The sequence below is a fragment of the Pelodiscus sinensis genome, chromosome 6, assembly GCF_052426305.1.
Source record: "Pelodiscus sinensis isolate ZL-2025 chromosome 6, ASM5242630v1, whole genome shotgun sequence".
Taxonomy (NCBI): domain Eukaryota; kingdom Metazoa; phylum Chordata; order Testudines; family Trionychidae; genus Pelodiscus; species Pelodiscus sinensis.
In genome coordinates, this window is record NC_143057.1 from 105068644 (window position 1) to 105090476 (window position 21833).

The following is a 21833-nucleotide window of genomic DNA, read 5'->3' on the forward strand; positions in this document are numbered from 1 at the left end:
GAAACCACCTCGCGCTGTTAAGTCCAAGCTCAGGCTCTCTGGATTCTGGGGCTTTCCAAGACTGTGAAAGACTCAAGGGGCTGGAATGGGAGCAGGGCGGGGGAGAAGCGGCAGGCGCGAGCCAAGCGGCGGGGACCCGGGTCGGTGAAGGCGGCTGCCCCAGCGCTGTAATTTAGCCCGTGAGGCTCCCCCTGCCTTGGGAATGGGAGCAGCGAATGGAGGGAAACGCCCCTCGGGGTGCTGAGGGAAAGCGCTCTGGCCGGAGGGACGGGCGATGTGTATGTGGCGGAGGCCGACAACTCCCCCAGTCACACCAGGCTCATTCGCCGGCGTTTCAACTGCCACGCCGGGGCCCCGCTCCTCGTGCCGGCCGCTCCGCGCCCCCTCGCGACAGGCCGGTAGGGGCCGCGGGAGTCGGCGGCGGCGGCTCTGTCTCCTCGCGAGAGCGGGCGAGGTTTCCGGTGTTGTGACTGCGGGGCTGTAAACATGGCGGTGAGCCTCCGCGCCCGCTCGCTGAGGCACCTCCGCATCCGAGGTAAGGAGCCCGGCTAGGCCCGGCGGGAGGCGCCGCGGCTCCTCCACCGCATCGTCCCTTCCCCGCCCTGGCTAACAGGCTCTCCGCTTTCCTCCCCCTTCCGCAGGTCGGAACGACAGCGGCGAGGAGAACGTCCCGCTCGATCTCAGCCGAGGTAAGCGGGGCCGGGGGCGCCCCGTGCGGGGGGGGCTGGCCTTGGGGAGGCCAGGCTGGGGTGTCACTAGGTGCCCTAGGAGTCCAGCTCCGCCCCTATCCTACGTGAGGTGGGTAAAACACGGACCCTAAGGCGCGGCCGGGGCGGGGGGGCCTGGCCGAGGGAGGCACGTCCCGTCCCATCCCATCCCTGCCCTGGGCGAGGGGCTTGTGTGCGTCACGGGGGGCTGCTTAAGCCACATGAGAGGTGGCTGCTTTGGGGCGGAGAGCCCTGGATTGCTGTCCCAGGTGAGAGCGGATTTCCGGCCCGTCTGCAGTCCTGACACTGGCCGGTACCCATGGGGAGTAGGCTTCTAGTGTGTAACCAGATTGCAGAAGCACTGAGAGGCAGGAGGCTATTTTCAGTATTACAGTCTGGACGGCTGTAGTGAAGAGGTGAGGTTGTTGCTAGGGGTATATGGGTCACCTCCCCCATCTCTGTGGGTGAGCGTGGGATCTGGTACATATACATTTCTCTCCTTCCTCTGTACTTGTTGGTAGAAGCCTCCTTTCTTCAGGGTAATTATTTACTGGCTGCAGGTGGTGGTGTTTTTTTTTTTCTTATGGGGTTTGGACAGCTCTCCAGCCCAAATCTCACCCAAGTCAACCTACAGACCCACCTCATTTTGTCACTGTGTATCAGATGGTGCTTCAACAATTTGTAATAAATGATTTTGGGGCTATGATAAGTCTTGTAGCCGTCACTTCAAACCTGTTCCATATTTGTTCTAGTGGGATCAGATGCAATATTTAAGATTAGGATTAAAAGTCCCTGGGGGTAACCTGTTAGTTTGTAACTTTAAAAACAACCAACAGTCCTGTGACACCTTAGAGACTAATACATTATTATCATGAGCTTTCGTGGGTAAAATCTATACTCATCTGATAAAGTGAGTTTTATCCATGAAAGCTCATGATACAATATATTTGTTAGTCTGTAAAGTGCCACGGGACTGCTGGTTGTTTTAAAGATTCGAGTTGTCAGTACTAGTTAACACAAGTGATTAATTTAACACAAATTAACTTGATGGAAATTTAAATCATTATTAGTTTTAATTGCATTGTTAATAATAGAATGCCAATTTGAGTTTATTTATATTTTTGGATTTTTACATTTTCAATAATGTTGATTTCAATTACAGCACAATATACAAAGTGTATAGAACTTGCTTTGTATTTTTAATACAAATATTTGCACCATAGAAAAGAGTATTTTTCAGTTCACCTCATACAAGTAACCCAGTTCAATCTCTTTATCATGAAAGGGAAACTTACACATTATTTTGTTTTTGAGTATAGCTATGTAATAAAAAAAAAAGTAAGAGTCTGAAACCTACAAGTCCACTCAGTCCTACTACATGTTCAGCCAATCACTAAGATAAGTTCGTTTACATTTATGGGAGATAATGCTGCCAGCTTTTTATTTACAATATCACCTGAAAGTAAGAACATGCAATTTTGTGGCTTGATTGTGTTGCAATGTAATTGCAAAGAGATTGCATGCCAAATATGTTAAACATGTTTATGCCTTTTTATGCATCGGCTTGTTGTGTACATATTTGTAATAAAAAAGTAGTAATTAGGTCTGTCAATCATAAACATGTAATCACCTCAAAACATACAAACATTTTTTTAACTAGCATTAATTGCACACAAGGATGCTGCTGCATGCCTCTGCACAGGTAGTTCTTTTCCCCCTGCCCTGCTCCGCTGCTGCTCCTGATTTCTCTCTTCCTGCATACCATGGAACCATTATTGGCCAAGCTGCAGTGGACTGAGATCATGTTTTCTGTCTGCTGTGCCCAGTGGGGGTGGGGAGGAGCTGATTTTGGGGTCTTCACTCCCCCTGCCTATGATCCCAGTTGCTGCTGAGCGAGGGTCATGGTATGGTGGAACCTGTCTGCTGTTGGCTCAGAAGTGAGTGCTGATGATAGCTGCTGCTGCTGGCTGAAAAAGTGTTCAGGGTCCTGAAAGCTCTGCTTAAAGAGACAGTGCTCTCAAGCGTGTGCGTGCGCGCACACACACACACACGCACACACACACACACACACACACACCATGCCACTATCAGTAACATTGAAATGTGTTTTTATTATTAAACAATGCAATTAAAACTGTGATTAATCATGAGATATAAAAAAGTCACAATTAATCACACTTAATTTTCTAATTGTGTGACAGCCCTATTTAAAACATATTTTCTAGACTTCCTGTCACCATATTACAGCTTAAACACTTTATTTTGTAATTACCATAAGTGTTTATTTGTTTCGAAGTCCACTGACTTGGTCTTGATAAACATACATTCTCTTCTGTGGCAAAACATTACAATGCTACAAAAACACTTGCTACACATTAATCAGACATATGGAAGGCAGTATAAGAACAGACATACTGGATCAGACCAAAGGTCCATCTATTCTGTCTTCTAACTGTGGCCAGTGCCAAGTGCCTTAGAGGGAATGAACAAAACAGGTCGTTCATACACAAATCAAATTCAAAATCACTGCCTAGCTCACTGGTTTCCAACCTCTTTGATACCGGGGACTGGCAAACCCATGCACAAATGTTTGGTAGTCTGATATACTATTTGCATATGCATTATGCAAATGATGAATATGCAAATAAAACATTGCTGGTTTGCCAAAAGCCAAGCCCCCAGCGCCAGCCCTAATCACTAGAGACTTTCACTATCCCCCAGTGCTAGCCACTGATCCCAGAGACCCCTCCCCCCCGCTAGCCTCCCACCCTCAGAGTCTCTAATGCCAAATGCCTCAGTGCCGGCACCTCACCCCTTAGAGCCCTCCGCAGTACCAGCCTTCTGTTTCCAGAACCTCACTGAAACCAACCCCTCCCTCCGTGCCAGCCCCCAATATTAGCCCCGTCCCCAGAGGCCCCCTGTGCTAACCCTGACCTCAGAGCCTCCCCACTACTAGCTTAACCTCGAGAGCCCCCCAGCACTAACACCACCCTTGGAGCCCCCAGTACCTGCACTCGCCCCTCACCTAGACCTGTTCTGCTGCTGGCTTTGCGGCAGCTCTAGGGGCTGGTGAATACCACCCAGTGCCTCTCCTCTTGCCGCAGCTTTTGTGAGAGGCATGTCCTGCCCCACCTGTCAGCCAACCAGTGCTGGGCAGGGGTGGGTCATCTCCCAGCCACAGAAGAGAGGTTCACTGTGCGGTGGGAGGGCTGCGCGGATCCACTTTATGCAGCCCTCCTGTTACACAGGGAAGTGCTCTTCCATGGCTTGGAAGAGACCCCACCCCTGCCTGGTTGGCTGAGAGGCAGGGCAAGACATGCCTCTTCCAACAGCTGCGGTGACAATAGTGTACACCTGTTCCCATAGCTGCCGCGACCCAGCAGCCAAAGGTCTGTGGCCCGGCGGTTGGGAACTGCTGGCCTACCTAACACGTAATTAAACTTGCCTCATTAAGGACTAATGTTTGTTTAACTGTTTTTCGTGTTTTTCTCTGTTGGAAAACAAGTTGTCCTGTTGCCAGCATTGATATTTTCCTCCGAGTTTTAAGGCAAAAGTGTTCTTATCCAAAGGTCTTACCTGTCTGTAGAAGATAATGAGGGTTGCATTTTGTATGTAAACCTAGCTGTATTGAATTGGTGCTTGTAATAGAAGTGTGTTGCTTCAGAAGTCGATATTTTGAATAGATTCATGTTCTCAGGGAGGTAGGATGGTGAGGAATTGATGGAAGCAGAGTCAAAATTGAATGTGTTATAATCGTAATAGGATGCTGGTTAGGAAAATACTTCAGGAATTATAGCAACAGTTATAAGATTTGTGATGTATAATTGCAGCAGTGAAATAGAGTACCGTATTTTCCGGCGTATAAGACGACTTTTTATGCTAAAAAACATCCCCCAAAAATCGGGGGTCATCTTATATGCCGGGTATACAGGCAGTCCCCGACTTGCAGGTACGAACGGGGCTTTTCTCGCCCCAGAGGACACAGACTGCGGGACCTCGCGGTCCCGCCGCCCGTGTACTCCGGGACGAGAAAAGCTGCTCCGTGTCTCCCTGGTCTGCAGACCAGGAAGACGCGGAGCAAAGACGCGGAGGGGCTCGGGCAGCGGGACAGCCCAGGCGCTTTGCAAAGCCTCGGGGGAAGCCGGAAGCGGGGCAGCCCAGACGCGCCACGGCTGTCCCGCTGCCGGCATCCTCAGAGGCTTTGCTCCCGGTGTCCCTGGTCTGCTGGGGACCGTATCCAGCAGACCAGAGGCACCGGGAGCAAAGCCGAAGCGGCGGCGGGGTGCTGCGCTTCTGAGGCTTTGCTCTGGCAAAGCCTCAGAGGCGCGGCACCCCGCCGCCGCTTCGGCTTTGCTCCCGGTGCCTCTGGTCTGCTGGGGACCGTATCCAGCAGACCAGAGGCACTGGGAGCAAAGCCGAAGCGGCGGCAGGGTGCCGCGCTTCTGAGGCTTTGCTCTGGCAAAGCCTCAGAGGCGCGGGTCCCCACCGCGGCTGCGGCTTTGCTCCCGGTGTCCCTGGTCTGCTGGAGACGGTCCCCAGCAGACCAGAGGCACCGGGAGCAAAGCCGCAGCAGCGGCGGGGTCCCGCGCCTCTGAGGCTTTGCCAGAGCAAAGCCTCAGAAGCGCGGCACCCCGCCGCCGCTTCGGCTTTGCTCCCGGTGCCCCTGGTCTGCTGGGGACCGTTTCCAGCAGACCAGGGACACCGGGAGCAAAGCCAGGAGGGACGCTGGGGTGCTGCCGGTTAGCCTCTTAAGGGGGGGTAGTCTTTTTAACTAGAAAATTAGGGGGTCGTCTTATACGCCCAGTCGCCTTATACGCCAGAAAATACGGTAGTTCCAAGTTTACAGAGTAATTAAGGTGAATTTTTGGTATGAACCTTGTTTTGAAAAGTGAGTAATAAAGCAGTGCTACTTGCCTTTAGACTGGAACTTGACACACCATGACTCTGGCCATACATAATTTACTTACAAAATTAAATGTCAACTAGGTCAATTCTCTTTTTAGTTCTGGAAAAATGAGATTTCTGATACAGGCACAAAAAAGTCTAATAATTAAAACAAAAGAAATTGTAGTATTTTCTTTTTAATGCTGACTACCTATTTATAATGTAAATTGTTGCTAATGTGGTGATCTAAAAACCAAACAGAATGAGTTCTGTAAACAAAATGAGACACTAAGTACTCAGTGCTGCAAAAACATTAATGATAGGTATTAGTTAACTGGTTAAATGATTAAGCACTATCCTGGGTGGGGGACCACTCCAGTCCAGTTGGAACAGCCTCCAGTTTGTGGGGCTGCAGGTTAACTGATAACCTTAACGGATGATGATTACTGGGCAATCTGTTCACATCCCTAATTGGTCAGTGGGACTACTTGTGCATTAAGTAAAGCACTTGCATGGTTGCTTCATCTGTCCAATAACTCTGTGACTTTATAAATTCAGGCTTAATGTGAACTTAATATATTTTGGTTTTAGTAGAACTGTACGTTTAGATATCAACACCTCTGTTAATCTTATACAATTGCCAATGGCTGAAGATGTTTTGAATCACCCTGGCAAAAAGCTAATATAACATATCCAAGGGAACAGTAGTATTTTAAATAGAATTTTAACTGGTTTATTTGTATTGAGTCGTAAAAGACTCTCAGATATCCAAGTCAGTTAAGAGTCCTGTTTGGCAATGAGCTGAGGCCACCACTTCATACTCTGGGCCATTAGAAAAGTGAGGCATTTTGGCTGTGTACAGCTGAATATATGATATTAATTTAGTGTGTGTGTGTGGAGGGTGGGGGTGGTAGAAATACCTCATGCTTTGACAATTTTTACTTTCAATTTTATGGTTGCAGCTCTGTGTGAGATCACTCTGAAAACCATTCTGTGCTCCTTGACTACGATAAGTATTTTTGCAGTAGAAATGCGACAGTATTTGATTATTTGCAATAGGTCCTTCTCAGAAATGTGCAGCTGGAAGGAACCTTGAAAGGTTCTCTAATCTGGTTTTTGAGACAGGGCTAAGTGGATCTACATGGTCTATGACAGATGTTTGCTTAAAATATTCTTAAACTTTCAATGATGGGAATTCCACAACCTCCTTTGGAAGCCTGTTCTCAGTGCTTAACTATCTGTATGGCTAGAAAATTTTTTCCTAATACAGTAAAACTCCAGTAGTCCGGCATCCAGTAGTCCGGCACTCCTGATAGTCCAGCATCAAAATGGCAAGAGCCTACTGAGTGAGCTTCGGCAAAAAATGAGTCACAAGGTAACAGCGGCAGCAGCTGAACTGAGGCAAAAGGGTAAAAAAGGCTTAAAAAAACTAAAACATTACAGTATACTGTATACAGTATGTACAATAAAAAGGATTTAGAACACTTTATATATATAACCAGCTTATAGTACCTCCTGATAGTCCAGCCTATCTGATAATAGGTTCCGGATTATCGGAAGTCTACTGTATTTGTCTTGAATCTTCATTCTTCTAAACTGAGATGATTAATTCTTGTCGTACCTTCAGGGGACATGGAGAACAATTGATCACTATCCTCTTTATAACAGCCTTTAACATATTTGAATACTTTTACCAGGCACCGTTCGGTCTCCTATTCTTAAAACTACAAATGCTCAATTTTTGAAACTGTCCTCATGTATCAGGTTTCTTAAACTTCTTTCGTATTGTTACTTTCTGCGCTCTCTCCAGTTTGTCCACATCTTTACTAAAATTGACACTGGATACAGTATTTGGGTTGAGGCCTCATCAGTGCCAAATAGAGCGAGGTAGTTATCTCTACCAGATGTTGCACTTCTAAGACACTAATGTACTCTAGAATTATGTTAGCATTTTTTGCAACTGCAACACATTGTTGAGTCATATTTAATCTGTGATCCACTATAACCCCCAGGTCTTTTTTCAGGAGTATGCTAATTAGCCAATTAATACCTATTGGACTTCATCTTTTGATTTCAGATCAGTTCTCCACTTTATCAATGCCATTTTGAATTCTAATCCCAGGCCTTCAAAGTTTTTGCAGTCCCTCTCAGTTTGGGGACATCTGCTGGTTTTTATAAGCATACTTGGCACTCCATTGTCCCAGTCAATGAAGAAAAAATTACATAGTTTTGGACCTAGACTAACCTCTGTGGAGCCCTAATAGTTATGTCATCCCAATTTGAAAGACCATACTCAAAGAGTAGCTATCAGTGGTTCATTGTCAATCAGCTGTACAATCAGTTTATAGTAATTTCATCCAGACAACATTTATTGGATTTGCTAATAACTGTCATGTAGGACTGTGCCACAGCATAACTGAAATCTAGATATCCTATCTTCTGCCACTACTACTAGCTCAGTAATTTTGTCAAAGAAGGAAATTAGGTTGGTTGGATGATTTGTTTCTTGACAAATCCATATTGGCTGTCCTTCTAATCTTGTTGTCCACTAGGTGCTTGCAAACTGATTTTTCTGATAATTTGTTTCAGAGCCTTTCCAGATATCAAGGTTTAGACTGGATGGTCTATAGTTTCCCTGGTCTTGTTTGTTGCAAGTGAAGATTAGTATATAGGAAGAAGCCTCTCAGGTTAAAGAGACCTGTTTGGCCAGGGCCCCCATGCATTTAGATAGAGGAAGAGCTTGTGCTGCAATATACTATTTTCCTTCCAGTGTGAGTTCTTCTTTGTAGAGTACAGGCAGTCCCCGACATACGCGGATCCGACTTACGTCGGATCCGTACTTACGAACGGGGCTTTTCTTGCCCCGGAGGACGCGGGCGGCAGGACCACCCAGACGCGCTGCGGTCCCGCTGCCCGCGTCCTCCGGGGCGAGAAAAGCGGCTCTGCGTCTCCCTGGTCTGCTGGGGGGGGCAGCAGACCAGGGAGACGCGGAGGATGCGGGCAGCGGGACCGCGGCGCGTCTGGGCGGTCCTGCTGCCCGCGTCTCCCTGGTCCCCCCCAGCAGACCAGGCTTTTCTCGCGGACGCCTGTGGTAGAGCAGCTGGGGCGCTGCCGGGTTGGTTCCTTGGCGCTACTGGACCAACCCGGCAGCACCCCAGCTGCTCTGCCCCAGGCGTCCCGAAGTCAGCCGCTGCTGAAACTGACCAGCGGCTGACTACAGGAAGCCGGAGGCAGAGTTGCTCTGCCCCGGGCTTCCTGGAATCAGCCGCTGATCAGTTTCAGCAGCAGCTGACTTGGGGACACCTGGGGTAGAGCAGCTGGGGTGCTGCCGGGTTGGTCACCGCAGCGCTGAGGTGCGGCGCTGCGGGGACCTATCCGGCAGCGCCCCAGCTGCTCTGTTCCAGGCGTCCAGATTCAGCCGCTGTTGAAACTGATCAGCAGCTGATTCCAGGAAGCCTGGGGCAGCGGCTGAATTTGGACGCCAGTTCCCACTTACGTACAAATTCCACTTAAGAACAAACCTACGTAACCCGGGGACTGCCTGTACCTGCAAATTAAGAGTGACGGGGGAGGGGAAGAAATCCTTGCCTTACTCATCTGGCTAGCTCTGTTAGGGTATGGCTATATATGGGTAAAAGACCTGAGGCATGGCCATGGGTGGTCTGGGTCAGCTGACTTTGGTTTAGGGGGCTTGGAGTACAGGACTGGCAAATTGCTGTGTAGATGTTTGAGCTCAGACTAGAGCCCAAGCTCTGAGACTTAAAGGGTTCCAGAGTTCAGACTCGAGTCTGAGCCCAAAAGTCCACACAGCTATTTTTCAGCCTCTGATCCTAAGTCAGCTGACATAGGCCACCCATGGTGGCCATGCCACAGGCTTTCTATATCTGTGTAAGCCTAGTCTTTGTCCTCCAGCTGCTTTCATCTTACCAGCAACTAGGGATACATCTGTACTGTTTTATAGCCTGCAGCAATGAGTCTAAGGGCATGTCTATACTTAAACAGCTCTGCAGCAGTGCTATTGTAGCACTTTAATGAAGACACTACCTTCACTATTGGGAGAACGTCTGTTGGCATAGGAATTCCACTTCTCTGAGAGGCTGTAGCTGTGTGTTCTGGGAGTTAGTTGATGTGTTGCTCAGGAGTAATTTATCATACTTCTAAGTAGGGGTGTAAGGATGTATACCTGTCAATGGGTAAATGATAAGCACAGGAATGTGGTTCAGAGGCAGCAAGGGGTGCGGGTGTTGCCTGTAGTCATCAGTAAGCCCAGACTTATTGGTTAATTGTTTAAACATCTATATGTCAACATCCCTAGTTGAAATAACCTGAAAAAGCTGATTAGCAAAAAGAAAAAATTACATTATTATCCATTTATAGTTCTAAGAGGATCTCATTATTTAGAATACATTTAATCAGGAACAACCTGCTTAGAACATGTTTTAACTTACAGTTATCTGATTAAAATGCCTCTCAAGCGTATGGTTAAAGATGTGTCAATTAACTGTGCTTTGCCCCTGCAAGAAGCCTAGGTTGGCTCATGGTTGTCTTTGAGTAACTCACTCAGGATCTGTGTTCACAAAGAAGGTAGGGCATCAAATCATATCGGTCCTCACTTCAAGGGTCTTCCTTCCTACCAGCTATCTGTGTAGTAAAACTTCACAGAGTAAATTGCTTCTCATGAAGCAATGCTTCTGAGCATATCCCAATATGCTGTCCCTTGCTGAGGCATTTGAGAGCTGCTCAGCATTCCCAAAATGGAAGAGATTTTCTTTGTCTATGGTTTTATACTGCCTAATGCAATGTGGTTTCAATCTGACTAGGGGCCTACTACAAAACAAAAATGTCCTAGGAATGCACTTTATGACCAGGTACTTTTAACCAACCTCGTCCCAAAATCCCTATGTTGTGTAAGTTAGAAAAACTTCTTTGGATTTTGGCTGATGTTAACAAAGAACATAAAGTTTACATGTAGATAGAGCCTTTGCTCATCCTACGTTCGCTGCAACGGGAATGTTCATCCTAGTTCCTTTCTTCTTCTATCTGGATGCAATAATGAGCCACTTGCCTCAGTGAGTTTACTTCAGTTCTCTTTGCCAGTAAAATTAACATTTCCCAGAAGGGATGAGTATCTTATGAAAAAAAAATCAGTTACACATTGATACAAACATGTCCTGACAGCAGCAAGGATGCTGGGATGGTAGAAAAGCTGCAGTGTAGATTCAAGTTGAGCACGGTACTTGTACCTGGTTAACGTGAACATGCCTCTATCTGGTTACAAAATCACAATTAATAGTTGGAGTGTGAACATGACCTAAAGCAAACAGACTGGCCATGGAGGCAGCAAGGGGGGGAAGAAGCAACTAGTCGCATCACTAGTTGACTATCTGATAAGCGTATGCCCATCAGATAGTTGACTAGTTGCTTACATCCTTAGACCTTCTGTTGTCAGGCAAATTGCATCATCCGGGACCAGTCAAGTCCTGAGGGTGCTGGACACATGAGGTCAAACCTGTACCCAAATCAAGCCCATAGTTTTTAAAGCCAGGAAGAATCATTGTGGTCATCTAGTCCAGTGGTTCCTAACCCCTGGGCCACGGACATTTGACTTCTGGACTGTGGCAGCTCTGAGGACTGGCGTGTACACCACTCCTGCGACGGCTGTTGGGAGAGGCATGTCCTGCCCTGCCTCTCAGCCAGCCAGCACTGGGCAGGGGCAGGGTCTCTTCCTGGATATGGAAGAGCGCCTTGCTGCATGGCAGGAGGGCCGCACAAAGCCCAGCATGGCAGACTTAGAGCAGCCATGACCTTGGTAGCAGCGCTCAGCTAGTGGCTGGGAGGCAGCGCAGGGCTAGGTGAGGGGGGTGGAGCAGGCACTGGTGGCTCCAGGGGTGGGGCTAGTAGTGGGGGAGCTGTGGCACGTGTGGCACTGGGGGGGCTCTGGGGATAGGGCACTGGGGAGGGCTTTGAGGGGTTGGGTGCAGTGGGGCTCTGGAAACAGGAGGCTGACACTGCAGAGTCTGGTGGTGGTGAACTCTAAGGGGCAGGGGGCTGGCACTGAGGCATTTGGGATGTGGGACTGGCACTGGCAGGCTCTGAGGGCAGGAAGCTGGCACTAGGGGCATGGGTGTAGGGGACTCTTGGGTCAGTACTTTATTTGCATAATGAATATGCAAATATACACATAAAATGTTACTTGTCTGCCAAACATTTGTGAATGGGCTTGCTGGTTCCCGGTATAAAAAAGGTTGGGAACCACTGATCTAGGCTTATCTCCTGTATAATGTAGAATATAGGTCTTCCTATAAATTAATTCTTGTTTCAAATCCAGTGGCTGCATTATATGAATTGCAATGTGGTGATCTTGTTGGAGAGCTATATTTTGATGTTCTTGGTAGAATCGTATTGAATTTTTGCGTATTTTACAAAAGATGCCAAAGTTAATTGCAGAAGAAGCTTGAAATCAAGGCACTTCTCTTCCTCAAGGCTTATCAATTAGAACTATTAATAGGCTACTGTAACCTATACTTTAGTTACATCACATTATAAGAGAGCTACCACATTCTCCCAACTCCATGTTCATTCCAGGTAGATTTAGCAATAGCTGCAAGCCCAATGCTTTGTGACAGTCTAATCGCTATGTATTTCACTTGGCAACACATGACACCCGTGCTTCTGGGATCTGCATTGAATGCTTCTTAATTTCTTGGTGGTAAAGTGCTGGCTTTGAGTTATAAAACCTTAAATAATTTCAACCTGTCTTCCTTATTTTGTGGGGAGCAGAAGCTGCTAAATCTAATCTGTGTTATTGTGCTTTTAATTATCTCGGTGCACAGGACCATGGATCAACACTTATTTTTAGGGTTATAAATAAAACTAAAGTGGATTTAAAGATGTTTCTATTTACCAACTTCTTTGTTCAGCTAGTTCTTCAGTCTGATGACCTCATGAGCTAACTATCTTCCCACAATGTGAGACAACAAATAAGAACAATGTGATAAGGGGCGGAGGTGCTTGTTTCTTTTCTTGTGTATAAAACCGTTTCAGAAAATGGACATAGAAATGGCTGATGGAAGCCCTTTCTCACCTTTCTTTGTACCTCCTCACAGTTTATTTCCCAATACATATAGCAGGGGTGGGGAACCTCAGGTTCAGGGGCTGGATCTGGCTCCCATGGCTCAGGGCCCCCTGGTATTTGGGAGCCTGCACTGGCGCTCCAGTCCCTCCCACTGTGGTGCTGGAGCACACAAAATCTGCTAGCCTGTGGGGCGTGCCTAGGTTCTGGTGTGTGAGGGAAATGTGGAGAGTCTTTCTGCTTAGTCGAGTACCACATCAGTGCCGGATTTTTTGCTTCTCACTTGTGTGTGGCCCCTGACTGATTTTTTCGGTGGGGCGGTAGCTCCTGATGCAAAAAAAAGATAGTTAAAAGTAAAACATGCAAACAAAAATTAGTAAAACAACCTGTCTTCACCACAGATTCTTCTAAATTGGGGGAAACATACATGCACATTTGTACAGTCCCTCCATGCAATGAGCAAGCATACACAGAAATATAACAGATTATTTGAGGAGACAGCAAGAATTACATTTTCCATATTAACTTGTCTACATAATACATTTTGTACATTTTTATTATAGACCTGTAACAGTATAAAATAAATTAATCTACACATTTAAAGGGAAACATAAACATAAAATACATGTACATCAAGACTGAATTAATATTAAAGGGAAACCTAAAACTGCTGAAAAGTATGGCTATTTTACTTTATATTGTTGTAGGAAAAATTTAGATATACTTAGCTTATATCTGGGTAACTAAACTGTGTTCACACTGCATTTGCAGCAGTACAGACCATATTATATTTCACTCCATATGTCCTTACAGCAATGTGCTGCATCAGTTGTTGTGCACTGCAGTGTGAGCAAAGATTGCAAGGTGACATTCGCTGCTTCTAGGTTCATGGCAATTTGGGATGGCTTTTATGGTGAGGTACCTTCAGGAGTCTGGCAGACTTGTGCCCAGAACTAACTGGTGGACTGCTATCCACACCATTTCCAGCATGCTTTCTGAAGGAGTTGCAGAGGAATGTTATGGGCTTGTCTACTATTGTGCATTTAAAAGTAAATCCAGTTTTATAGGAGTTCCTACTGCATGGCATCGGTGGCAGTACAGAAGTGGTGGGATTTTTTAGAACTCTTTATGGACTCAGAGATGGTATCCATGTAATGTTTATATATATATAAATAAAAAATGTTGGAGCACTACTCCTTGGCCAAGCCAGCAAATGTGGAGTGATGGGGCTGAATAGTTCTGCAGATCTGGTTTGACTAATGGCTTTATGATGGAGAAAGTCCTTTCCTGGAGTCTTGGGCAAAGCAACCCTAGAACACTAACATCAAACCCCTCAGTGTGGAGAAGTGAACAATGACTACTCTTTGAAACTTGGCAGTTGCTAGTCGTGACTGGTGGCAAGTTCATGATTTGGAAATCTAGTTGGATTTATGGAGCTATGGTAAAGTTTTTCAATATGTGCTGCTGAATCATATAATTATGGAAAGGAAGCTTGCAAGAGGTTACTGATGGAAATGAATATTAGGGTTTTCCAGTTGTTCTGGGGCTGTTGAAGTGACCCATGTGCTCAGTTTGTAGTATGGTCCCATGCCAAAGCCTCAGTTTGTCAGGTAAAAGGGGTCCTTCATTATAGTTCTGCTGCTCTTGTTGAATCACCATTGCAGGTGTGCCAAGATGAATTTTAGATGGTCAGGAAAAATCCGTGATACTGGGGTTCAACATATCGCCTGTGCGTGGGAACCAAAACAAAAAAGTAATCAATATAATGGTCTTCTGTTGATATGCGTTTTAGTAGTTAAATTTCTGAACTGTCATTGCTCATTAAAAGTGCTGGTCATGTGGGTGGAAATTGGGTAAATATTGCATTTTATTAATATGAGCATAACTGACTTAAGTGGGGCCTATGTGTTGTTTCTATGTGTTGTGTAGTTTTGCCTTAAACTTTGAATTCTTGCCTGTCAGTCTGAAATAAGCTATTTGCATATATATTTGCATGTATATGCAATCGCAACTTAAGTTGCGACCCTCTGAATGTGCTGTGAGTATCATTGTGGCCCCCAGGGCTTCCAAAGGTGAGTAGCATTGATGTAGATAATACTTAAGTCCTTCCTAAGTAGAGGGGACTCTATTAGATGACCTGTTTAGGTACCTTTCAGTTATTCTGTAATATTTCCATGTTATAGTATGTATAACTTTTATGCTTTTGGCTAGATTTGCAAATGTGTGTATGTATTACTGATTTTTAAGACTCCTTGGAACACTCCTATGACTGCTTAATAAACCCTTGCTTTTATATTTTATAAAACAAATTTGTTTATAAAACAAGTATCTGTTGCTTTAATAAGTAGAAAAAATATTGTTAACAAGAAAAGGCATAACTTGTAACATCCAGCCAGTGACAAAGAATTTAGTCCTAAAGTGTTTAAGGGTAGACATGTTACAGGGTAGTGTATATAGCATTTTTTAAACGTTGTTTGCTACTGTCCTGTGGTACAGAGTGGTGGATGGGAGCTCTTGTTTTGAGGGAAGTGAGTGAAAGGGCTTCCCCAGCGCTCTGTATTTGTCAGGAAATGACTGTTCAGGAGGTGAGATGCAGTTTACTTTGGTATTTATGCCTTCAAGCAAATTGGTATTTCCTCTTTATTTCAGTTACCTGCTGTTGCATTTTCCTGTCCTTTTCTGTTTGTTGCAAGGACTTTAAAAACTTTCACTCCATTTGTTTACCCTACTAGCTTTCTAGGCTTCTGCTATAGTTTCTTCATTTTTTTCCTCATTATTCCTCCTCCCCCACCCCCCTTTTTCTTAGGTTAGTAAGTTTCTCAATGACATGCTGCAGCCTGTTGAGTATAGATGATATGCAGAGACATATCTTAGTCCCAACCTGAACACCTCGCTATCGACAGATCGATTGGGGGGGCTAGACCAGTTGATTGTGAGGCATTCCTACTTGTTCCCTCCCCCAAGAGGAAGCCAGTACTGATGCTACCTCTAGTGACAACGGAGGTAGCGCCACTTTCCTGTGGGGCGAGGAGGGCTCCCATAGCTGCATGCCAAGTCCAGGTTTCAGGAAGTGTGTCGGCTACTTCCCCCTCCCCCAGACAGACGACATGCTTCCTGAAACGCCAGGTCTGTTGCATGCTGGGCACTTCCTTTCCTGTCATGAGGAGCAGTGGGCACTCTGTCTGACAAGTTGGAGCTGGTGTGGTCCTGGGACTCCTCCCTTTCCTTCCCCCCCCCATCCGCGCGTGCGTGCAGGAAGGCAGCAGAGGGAAGAAAGTTGCTGGCGTAGTACAGACCCTGCTGTTCAGGAAACGTGCCAGCTGTTTGGGGAGGGGGAATCAGCGCACATGTTTCCTGAGACCGGAGCCTGGCACGCAGCTGCAGGATCCCCAGGTACTGGCCTGAGCTGTCCCTGTCCCTTCCCCTTCGCCAGATTTCCCCTCCCCCCTACCAGCACAGTTGGGGCCACATTAGTGATGCTTGGGGGGTTTAGAGAGGTTGGTTTTTTTTGGATGTCACTTGTGTGGCATGGACTGACTTTTCTGTGGGTCAGTGACTCCTGACTCAAAACAGGTTTCCCTCCTCTCTCAGAAATAAAGACAATGCTGAAACCTTTTGTGTTAGACATAATATTTTATTTAAAAATGAAGCCTGGCTAACAAGCCCCCAATTTAGGCCAAGCCCCCATCTGGCCACAGCATCATAACATTCCTGCACCCCCCGACCCCAAATCTGAGCCTATCATACACTGGAATCCCCTGTCCTGAGCCTCTCACATCCCCAAACTCCTGCATCCCCACATCCTCAGTCTTCTGCCACAACACTCCTGCACCATCCACACATTGCAAATCTGTCCCCATCATACTCCCAACTTCCCTTCCCTGAGCCCCTCACACACCCACCCAAACTCCTGAACCCTCACATCCATAAGCCGGTGACTTGCTCAGCACCCCAATGCACCATTTTACCCCAACACTCCCCAGGCTGGAGCTCCCTCCCTGAGCCAGCATCTCCTTCTCCATCTCCTCCTGCATCAAAATTCCCTTCCAGAGCTTGTACCTCTCACCCCTTCCCACACCCAAATCCCTAATTTCCACCCCAGAGCCTGCACCTCCTGTCTCAACCCAGTGAGAGTGTATAAGGGCTGGGGATAGCAAGTGGTGGAGAGGAGGGGAATAGAGAGGGCTGGGCCTCAAGGAAGGGGTGGGGTCTTGAGGAAGGGATGGGGTAGAACTTGGCTTGACCTGACATTTAAAAAGTGATCTTGGGTGTTAAAAGGTTGGAGACCACTGTCTTAGTCCGTAATTATAGTAAATAAGGTAGCTATGTCAACTTAATTGGGGATGAAAGAGTAGTCAAGTCCACTGCTTGCATTTCCCCTGTTTCTCCCCTTGTTATCTCTATAGCAGAAGCAGCAGGGGGTGGGGAAGCAGGCGCAGGTGTGGGGCAGGGGCTTAGAAGCCTGTTCCCCCCAGCACCATTGCCTTGTTGGTGGGGAGGCAGAGGTGCAGCGGGGGACCTGGTGTGAGATGGGACTGCTTCACTCCCAGCCCATGCTGAGTCCTGGACTTACCTTGCTGTGACTGCAGTTTAAAAGTAGTAGGGGCTGTAAAGCCTGCAGAAATTGCAGAGCCACATTGGCACCTTATCAACTAATTGTGTACCATTTCCACAAGCCAAATGCACAGAGAAGTATTGGAGCTTAACTTCATTCACAGTTTAATTCTTATACTAATGGCTTGAATATATTGGATAGCTCGCACATTATCAACCAACCAAACAATGAAGGTGCTAATGGTTCTTAATGTCTGGTGTTGGTTATCTTCCTTTCCAAGTGCTAACTCCAGGGTCACCAACAGGTCGATCGTGAGGCCTCTACCAGTCGATCGCGAGGCATCCTGTCTGCCCTGCCCCCATTTCCCTCTCACCCCCGAGAAGCCCCACTACCTACCTCAAGTGAAAACGAAGGTAGTGTCGGCTTCCCAGGGATGGACAGAAGTCCCACAGCTTAGCGCTACTTCCGGCGATTCTGGAAGTGCGTTAGCCGCTCTGCGGTGTAATTCGGGAGGGAGCATTGGCTCCCTGCACCGCACAGGAGGGGTGAGTGAGCCCTGGGGGAGGCGCGCGCAGGGAGGATCAGCCCTGGGGCAGGTGTGCGCAGGGAGGGGGGTCGGCCCAGGAGTATATGCGGCAGGGCTTCTCTGCGCTGAGGGGGGCCGGCCCCGGGGTAGGTGTGCGTGGGGCTTCCCTGCGCCGGGGCAGAGGGGTTGGCACCGGGGCAGGCGCACGGGCCTTCCCTGCGCTGTGGGGGTCGGCCCTCTGGGCTGGCACACACACAGGGCTTCCCTGCGCGGTTGGCCCCAGGGCAGGCATGCGTGGGGGGGGGGGTGTCGGCCCCAGGGCAGGAACACGCTGGTTTTCCTCTGAAGGGGGGGGGGAATCCTGGGAGGAGGCAGGTGCAGGGGACTCTCTGCCTCCACTGGCACCCCACTTTCCACTCCCCAGCCCCCACTCCCCACTCCCCGAACGCTGTCCCCACTCCCCTGTCCCTAGCCACAGAACACTGTCCCCATTCCTGTTCCCACTCCCCGAACTCTGTCCCCATTCTCCTGTTCCCACTCCCCGAACTCTGTCCCCACTCCCCTGTTCCCAGCTACAGAACTCTGTCCTTATTCCCGTCCCCACTCTCCAAACTCTGTCTCCACTGGCACCCTGTCCCCAGCTGCAGAAACTTGTCCCCACTGGAACTCTGTCCCCTGCTACAGAACCCTGTCCTCTGCCCTCCCAGCACAACTCTGTCCCCACAAAATGTATAATTATAAATGCTCCATTTTAGATTTAAATAGCATGGATAAAAAACAGACCATTTATTTCATAACTATAAACACGTGATTTTAATTTTATATATTGTATAATTTAAAAATAAACTGTTTATCAGAGTGTGTAAGTAAGGGCTGGGGATAGCAAGTGATGGACAGAAGGAGAATAAAGAGGGCGGGGCTTCAAGGAAGGGGCAGGGCAGTAGATCTTCGCCTGTTCTGAGATTTAAAAAGTGATCTTGGGTGTAAAAAGGTAGGAGACCACTGTGCTAACTAATGGTTCTTATCAGCCTCTTTTAACTATTTAGTCTTTGAGATGCTACTACTAATTGTTGTTTTTTTAAGTTTTTCCTGTTAAAGACTCACTAGGCTATCCTCTGAAGCTTATCTAGTCTCCCTCTTTTTTTCTTCCTCCCCTTCATTTTTTTTCCTTCTCCTCTCCCCGCTCACCGCCCTTCTCTTATGTATTCTTGAGTCTGGACTTCCAACACTCCGGTCATCTGAAGAAGTGGGTTGTGCCCACGAAAGCTCATGATACCTTCTACAGGCAGTCCCCGACTTACGCGGATCTGACTTATGTCGGATCCGCAGTTACGAACGGGGCTTTGCAAAGCTGCGGGGGGGCTCGGGCAGTGGGGCACCCCAGGCGCGCCTGCGCCGCTCCGCTGCCGGCTTCCCGGAGGCTTTGCAAAGCCGTGGGGGAAGCCGGCAGCGGGACAGCCCAGACGCCCCGCGGCTGTCCCGCTGCCGGCATCCTCAGAGGCTTTGCTCCCCGTCTCCCTGGTCTGCTGGTCTCCAGCAGACCAGGGAGACGGGGAGCAAAGCTACGGAGGACCCAGGTGGCGGGACCGCGGTGCGTCTCGGTCTGCCGCCCGTGTCTTCCTGGTCTGCTGGAGTGGGGGGGGGGGGCGCAGCTAGTACGCCCCCCCCCCCCAGCAGACTAGGCTTTTCTCCGGACGCCTGTGGCAGAGCAGCTGGGGTGCTGCCGGTTGGTCCCGCAGCATCCGCTCTGGGCGCTACTGGTCCAACACAGCAGCACCCCAGCTGCTCTGGTCCTGATTCAGCCGCTGCTGGTCAGTTTCAGCAGCAGCTGAATCAGGACGCCTGGGGCAGAGCAGATGGGGTACTGCTGGGTTGGTCCAGTAGTGCCGAGGAGCGGTGCTACTGGAGCAACCCAGCAGCACCCCAGCTGCTCTGCCCCAGACGTCCTGATTTAGCCGCTGCTGAAACTGACCAGCGCTGACTACAGGAAGCCCGAGGCAGAGTTGCTCTGCCCCGGGCTTCCTGGAATCAGCTGCTGATCAATTTCAGCAGCAGCTGACTTGGGGACGCTTGGGGTTCTTAAGTTGATTCTGTATGTAAGTCAGAACTGGTGGTCAGTTTCAGCAGCGGCTGAATCTGGACGCCAGTTCCGACTTACATACAGATTCAACTTAAGAACAAACCTACAGTCCCTGTCTTGTACGTAACCCGGGTACTGCCTGTACATGTTTTGTTAGTCTTTAAAGTGCTACTAGACTATTTGTTGTTTTTTAAGTTTTTCCTGTTTCTTTTGAGTGTACTGGAGGTTCACCATAGTCTAGGGGTTTTATTGACCCAGTTGCTTTGTCACCTGCGGACAGGTATTTGTTGTTGTAGTTTCTAATTTGTCAAATGTGCCTCCATTACTGCAGGATTTTGGCAATACTTTGGCTCCTGCAAGCACCAGCTCCTGCCTTGCCTCCCCACATGCTGCCGCTGCCTCTGCCTCTGATATAGTTCCACATTTACCTAGATAACTGCATTTAACATCCCTAATTATAATTAATTATATTTGTATCTAATTATATTTTGTATATCTTGTATAGTTGGGTAAATTCATGCAAGATGCCGGGCACAAAACTATCCATTTAAAACTGTCCTCCATCAGTACTAAGAGTTTTTCATTCTCAGATCAGCATTCCTGAATGTTAGCATTGGTTTCAGCCATTAGGGTTATCCATTAACACCTCAGGAATGGCCTGGTTTCAATTTCCACCTTCTTTTTCCAAAATGTAAAAATATTTTGAATATTAATTAAGGATGTTAAAATGTGGCTAATTGACTAGTCCTCTTTTGAAATGTACAAGAGCCCCTGCCGGGGTTCTTGTACATTTGAAAGGAGGAATGCGGAACTTCCCTTTTCGTGGGGTTTTATTGGATTAAACTTCCCTTTGTACAACTCCAGTTGTTGCTTCTGCTTCTGCTCATAACTTTCCCAAGCAGCATTAGCAGGATAAAATTAAAAAGGTTATTGGCAGTGCTTAAATCATGGATAGTTCCACTCTTCCCAGATTCAAACTGGACATCTCACATCATACTGGCTGATACAGTCTAGTTAATATTCCAACCAGGCCACACATTTACCAGTGCAAGGCCTCAGCAATAGCTGATAGTTATCTATCCATTAAGCACTATCCTGAAGGATTAAGAATAGCAAGAGTGAAACTAATCAGTCTTGTTTATGACTGCAGTTACTGAATTGGTCTGACTTTGGATTCAGGAAGATAGAATTATTTGAGATGGGTTTACATTTAGAAGGTTATCTTTACAACCAAATGACCTAGAAACCAATTTAAAAATGTTCAAAGGCTGCAAAAATCACTGGTTTTAGTCAGTCATGTTTGTCTTCCCAGAAAGAGATTGTCACTTGCTCTGAGCAAATAGAGTTTTCAAATTCTACCATAGGCTGTAGCCGGTAAACTGTCAAGTACAGATATTTACATGCCAGATTGTACTGCCCCTGAAGTATGTGTTGTATTTTACTGTGTTAAATCTATTAATCTGCAGTTTTAGCTTGGTATCCAGGAGGGCAAATTACTGTGTGTTGTTTGGTAATTTTAGAAACATTTTCTTGTGTAGGTTCTTTTTTTGTGTGTGAGTATGCAAGAAACTTCATTGTAACAGGTTTATCCTCTCAGTCTTCTTCGCTTCCCTAAAATAGCAGCCATGGTGGCAGTGCTTTTTATTCCTTCAAGCAGATGAGATGCACGGAATCCTCACTATTACCTTGTGCTCCCCTGCTTCTCTTGCTGCCCACTCTCTGGGCAGTGGGGCACTGTTTGAGTTCCGTTTTGCATTTAAAATTGAGGTTCAATCACTTATGTGAAAAATACAGCATTACCGTATTTACAGCACTTATTCTTTCAGATAAAAAATTATTATTTTAATAATTTGTAAGTAAATCTGTTCCCTTTAAAATTAATAAAAAGGTGGATACACATTTATGTTTTTGGGAAAATATAAAAATTGGGTTTTATTTAAAGTGGATTTTTATATTTTGCTGTTTTTTCTTTTTTTAAATAAGCTGGTTTAAAATAGTAAAAAATATGT

The 21833-nt window shown here is 47.0% G+C and overlaps 1 protein-coding gene across 1 annotated transcript in view; it reads left to right on the forward strand.

Annotated features, from left to right (window-relative positions):
- The first annotated feature begins 381 nt into the window (after positions 1-381).
- RICTOR (RPTOR independent companion of MTOR complex 2) overlaps positions 382-21833 on the forward strand; it is a 139011-nt gene continuing 117559 nt past the window's right edge. The window contains exons 1-2 of the mRNA XM_006139479.5: positions 382-535; positions 642-689. Of these exons, the coding sequence (XP_006139541.4) occupies positions 487-535; positions 642-689 (97 nt within the window). The 5' untranslated portion in view covers positions 382-486. The remainder of the gene's footprint in view (positions 536-641; positions 690-21833) is intronic.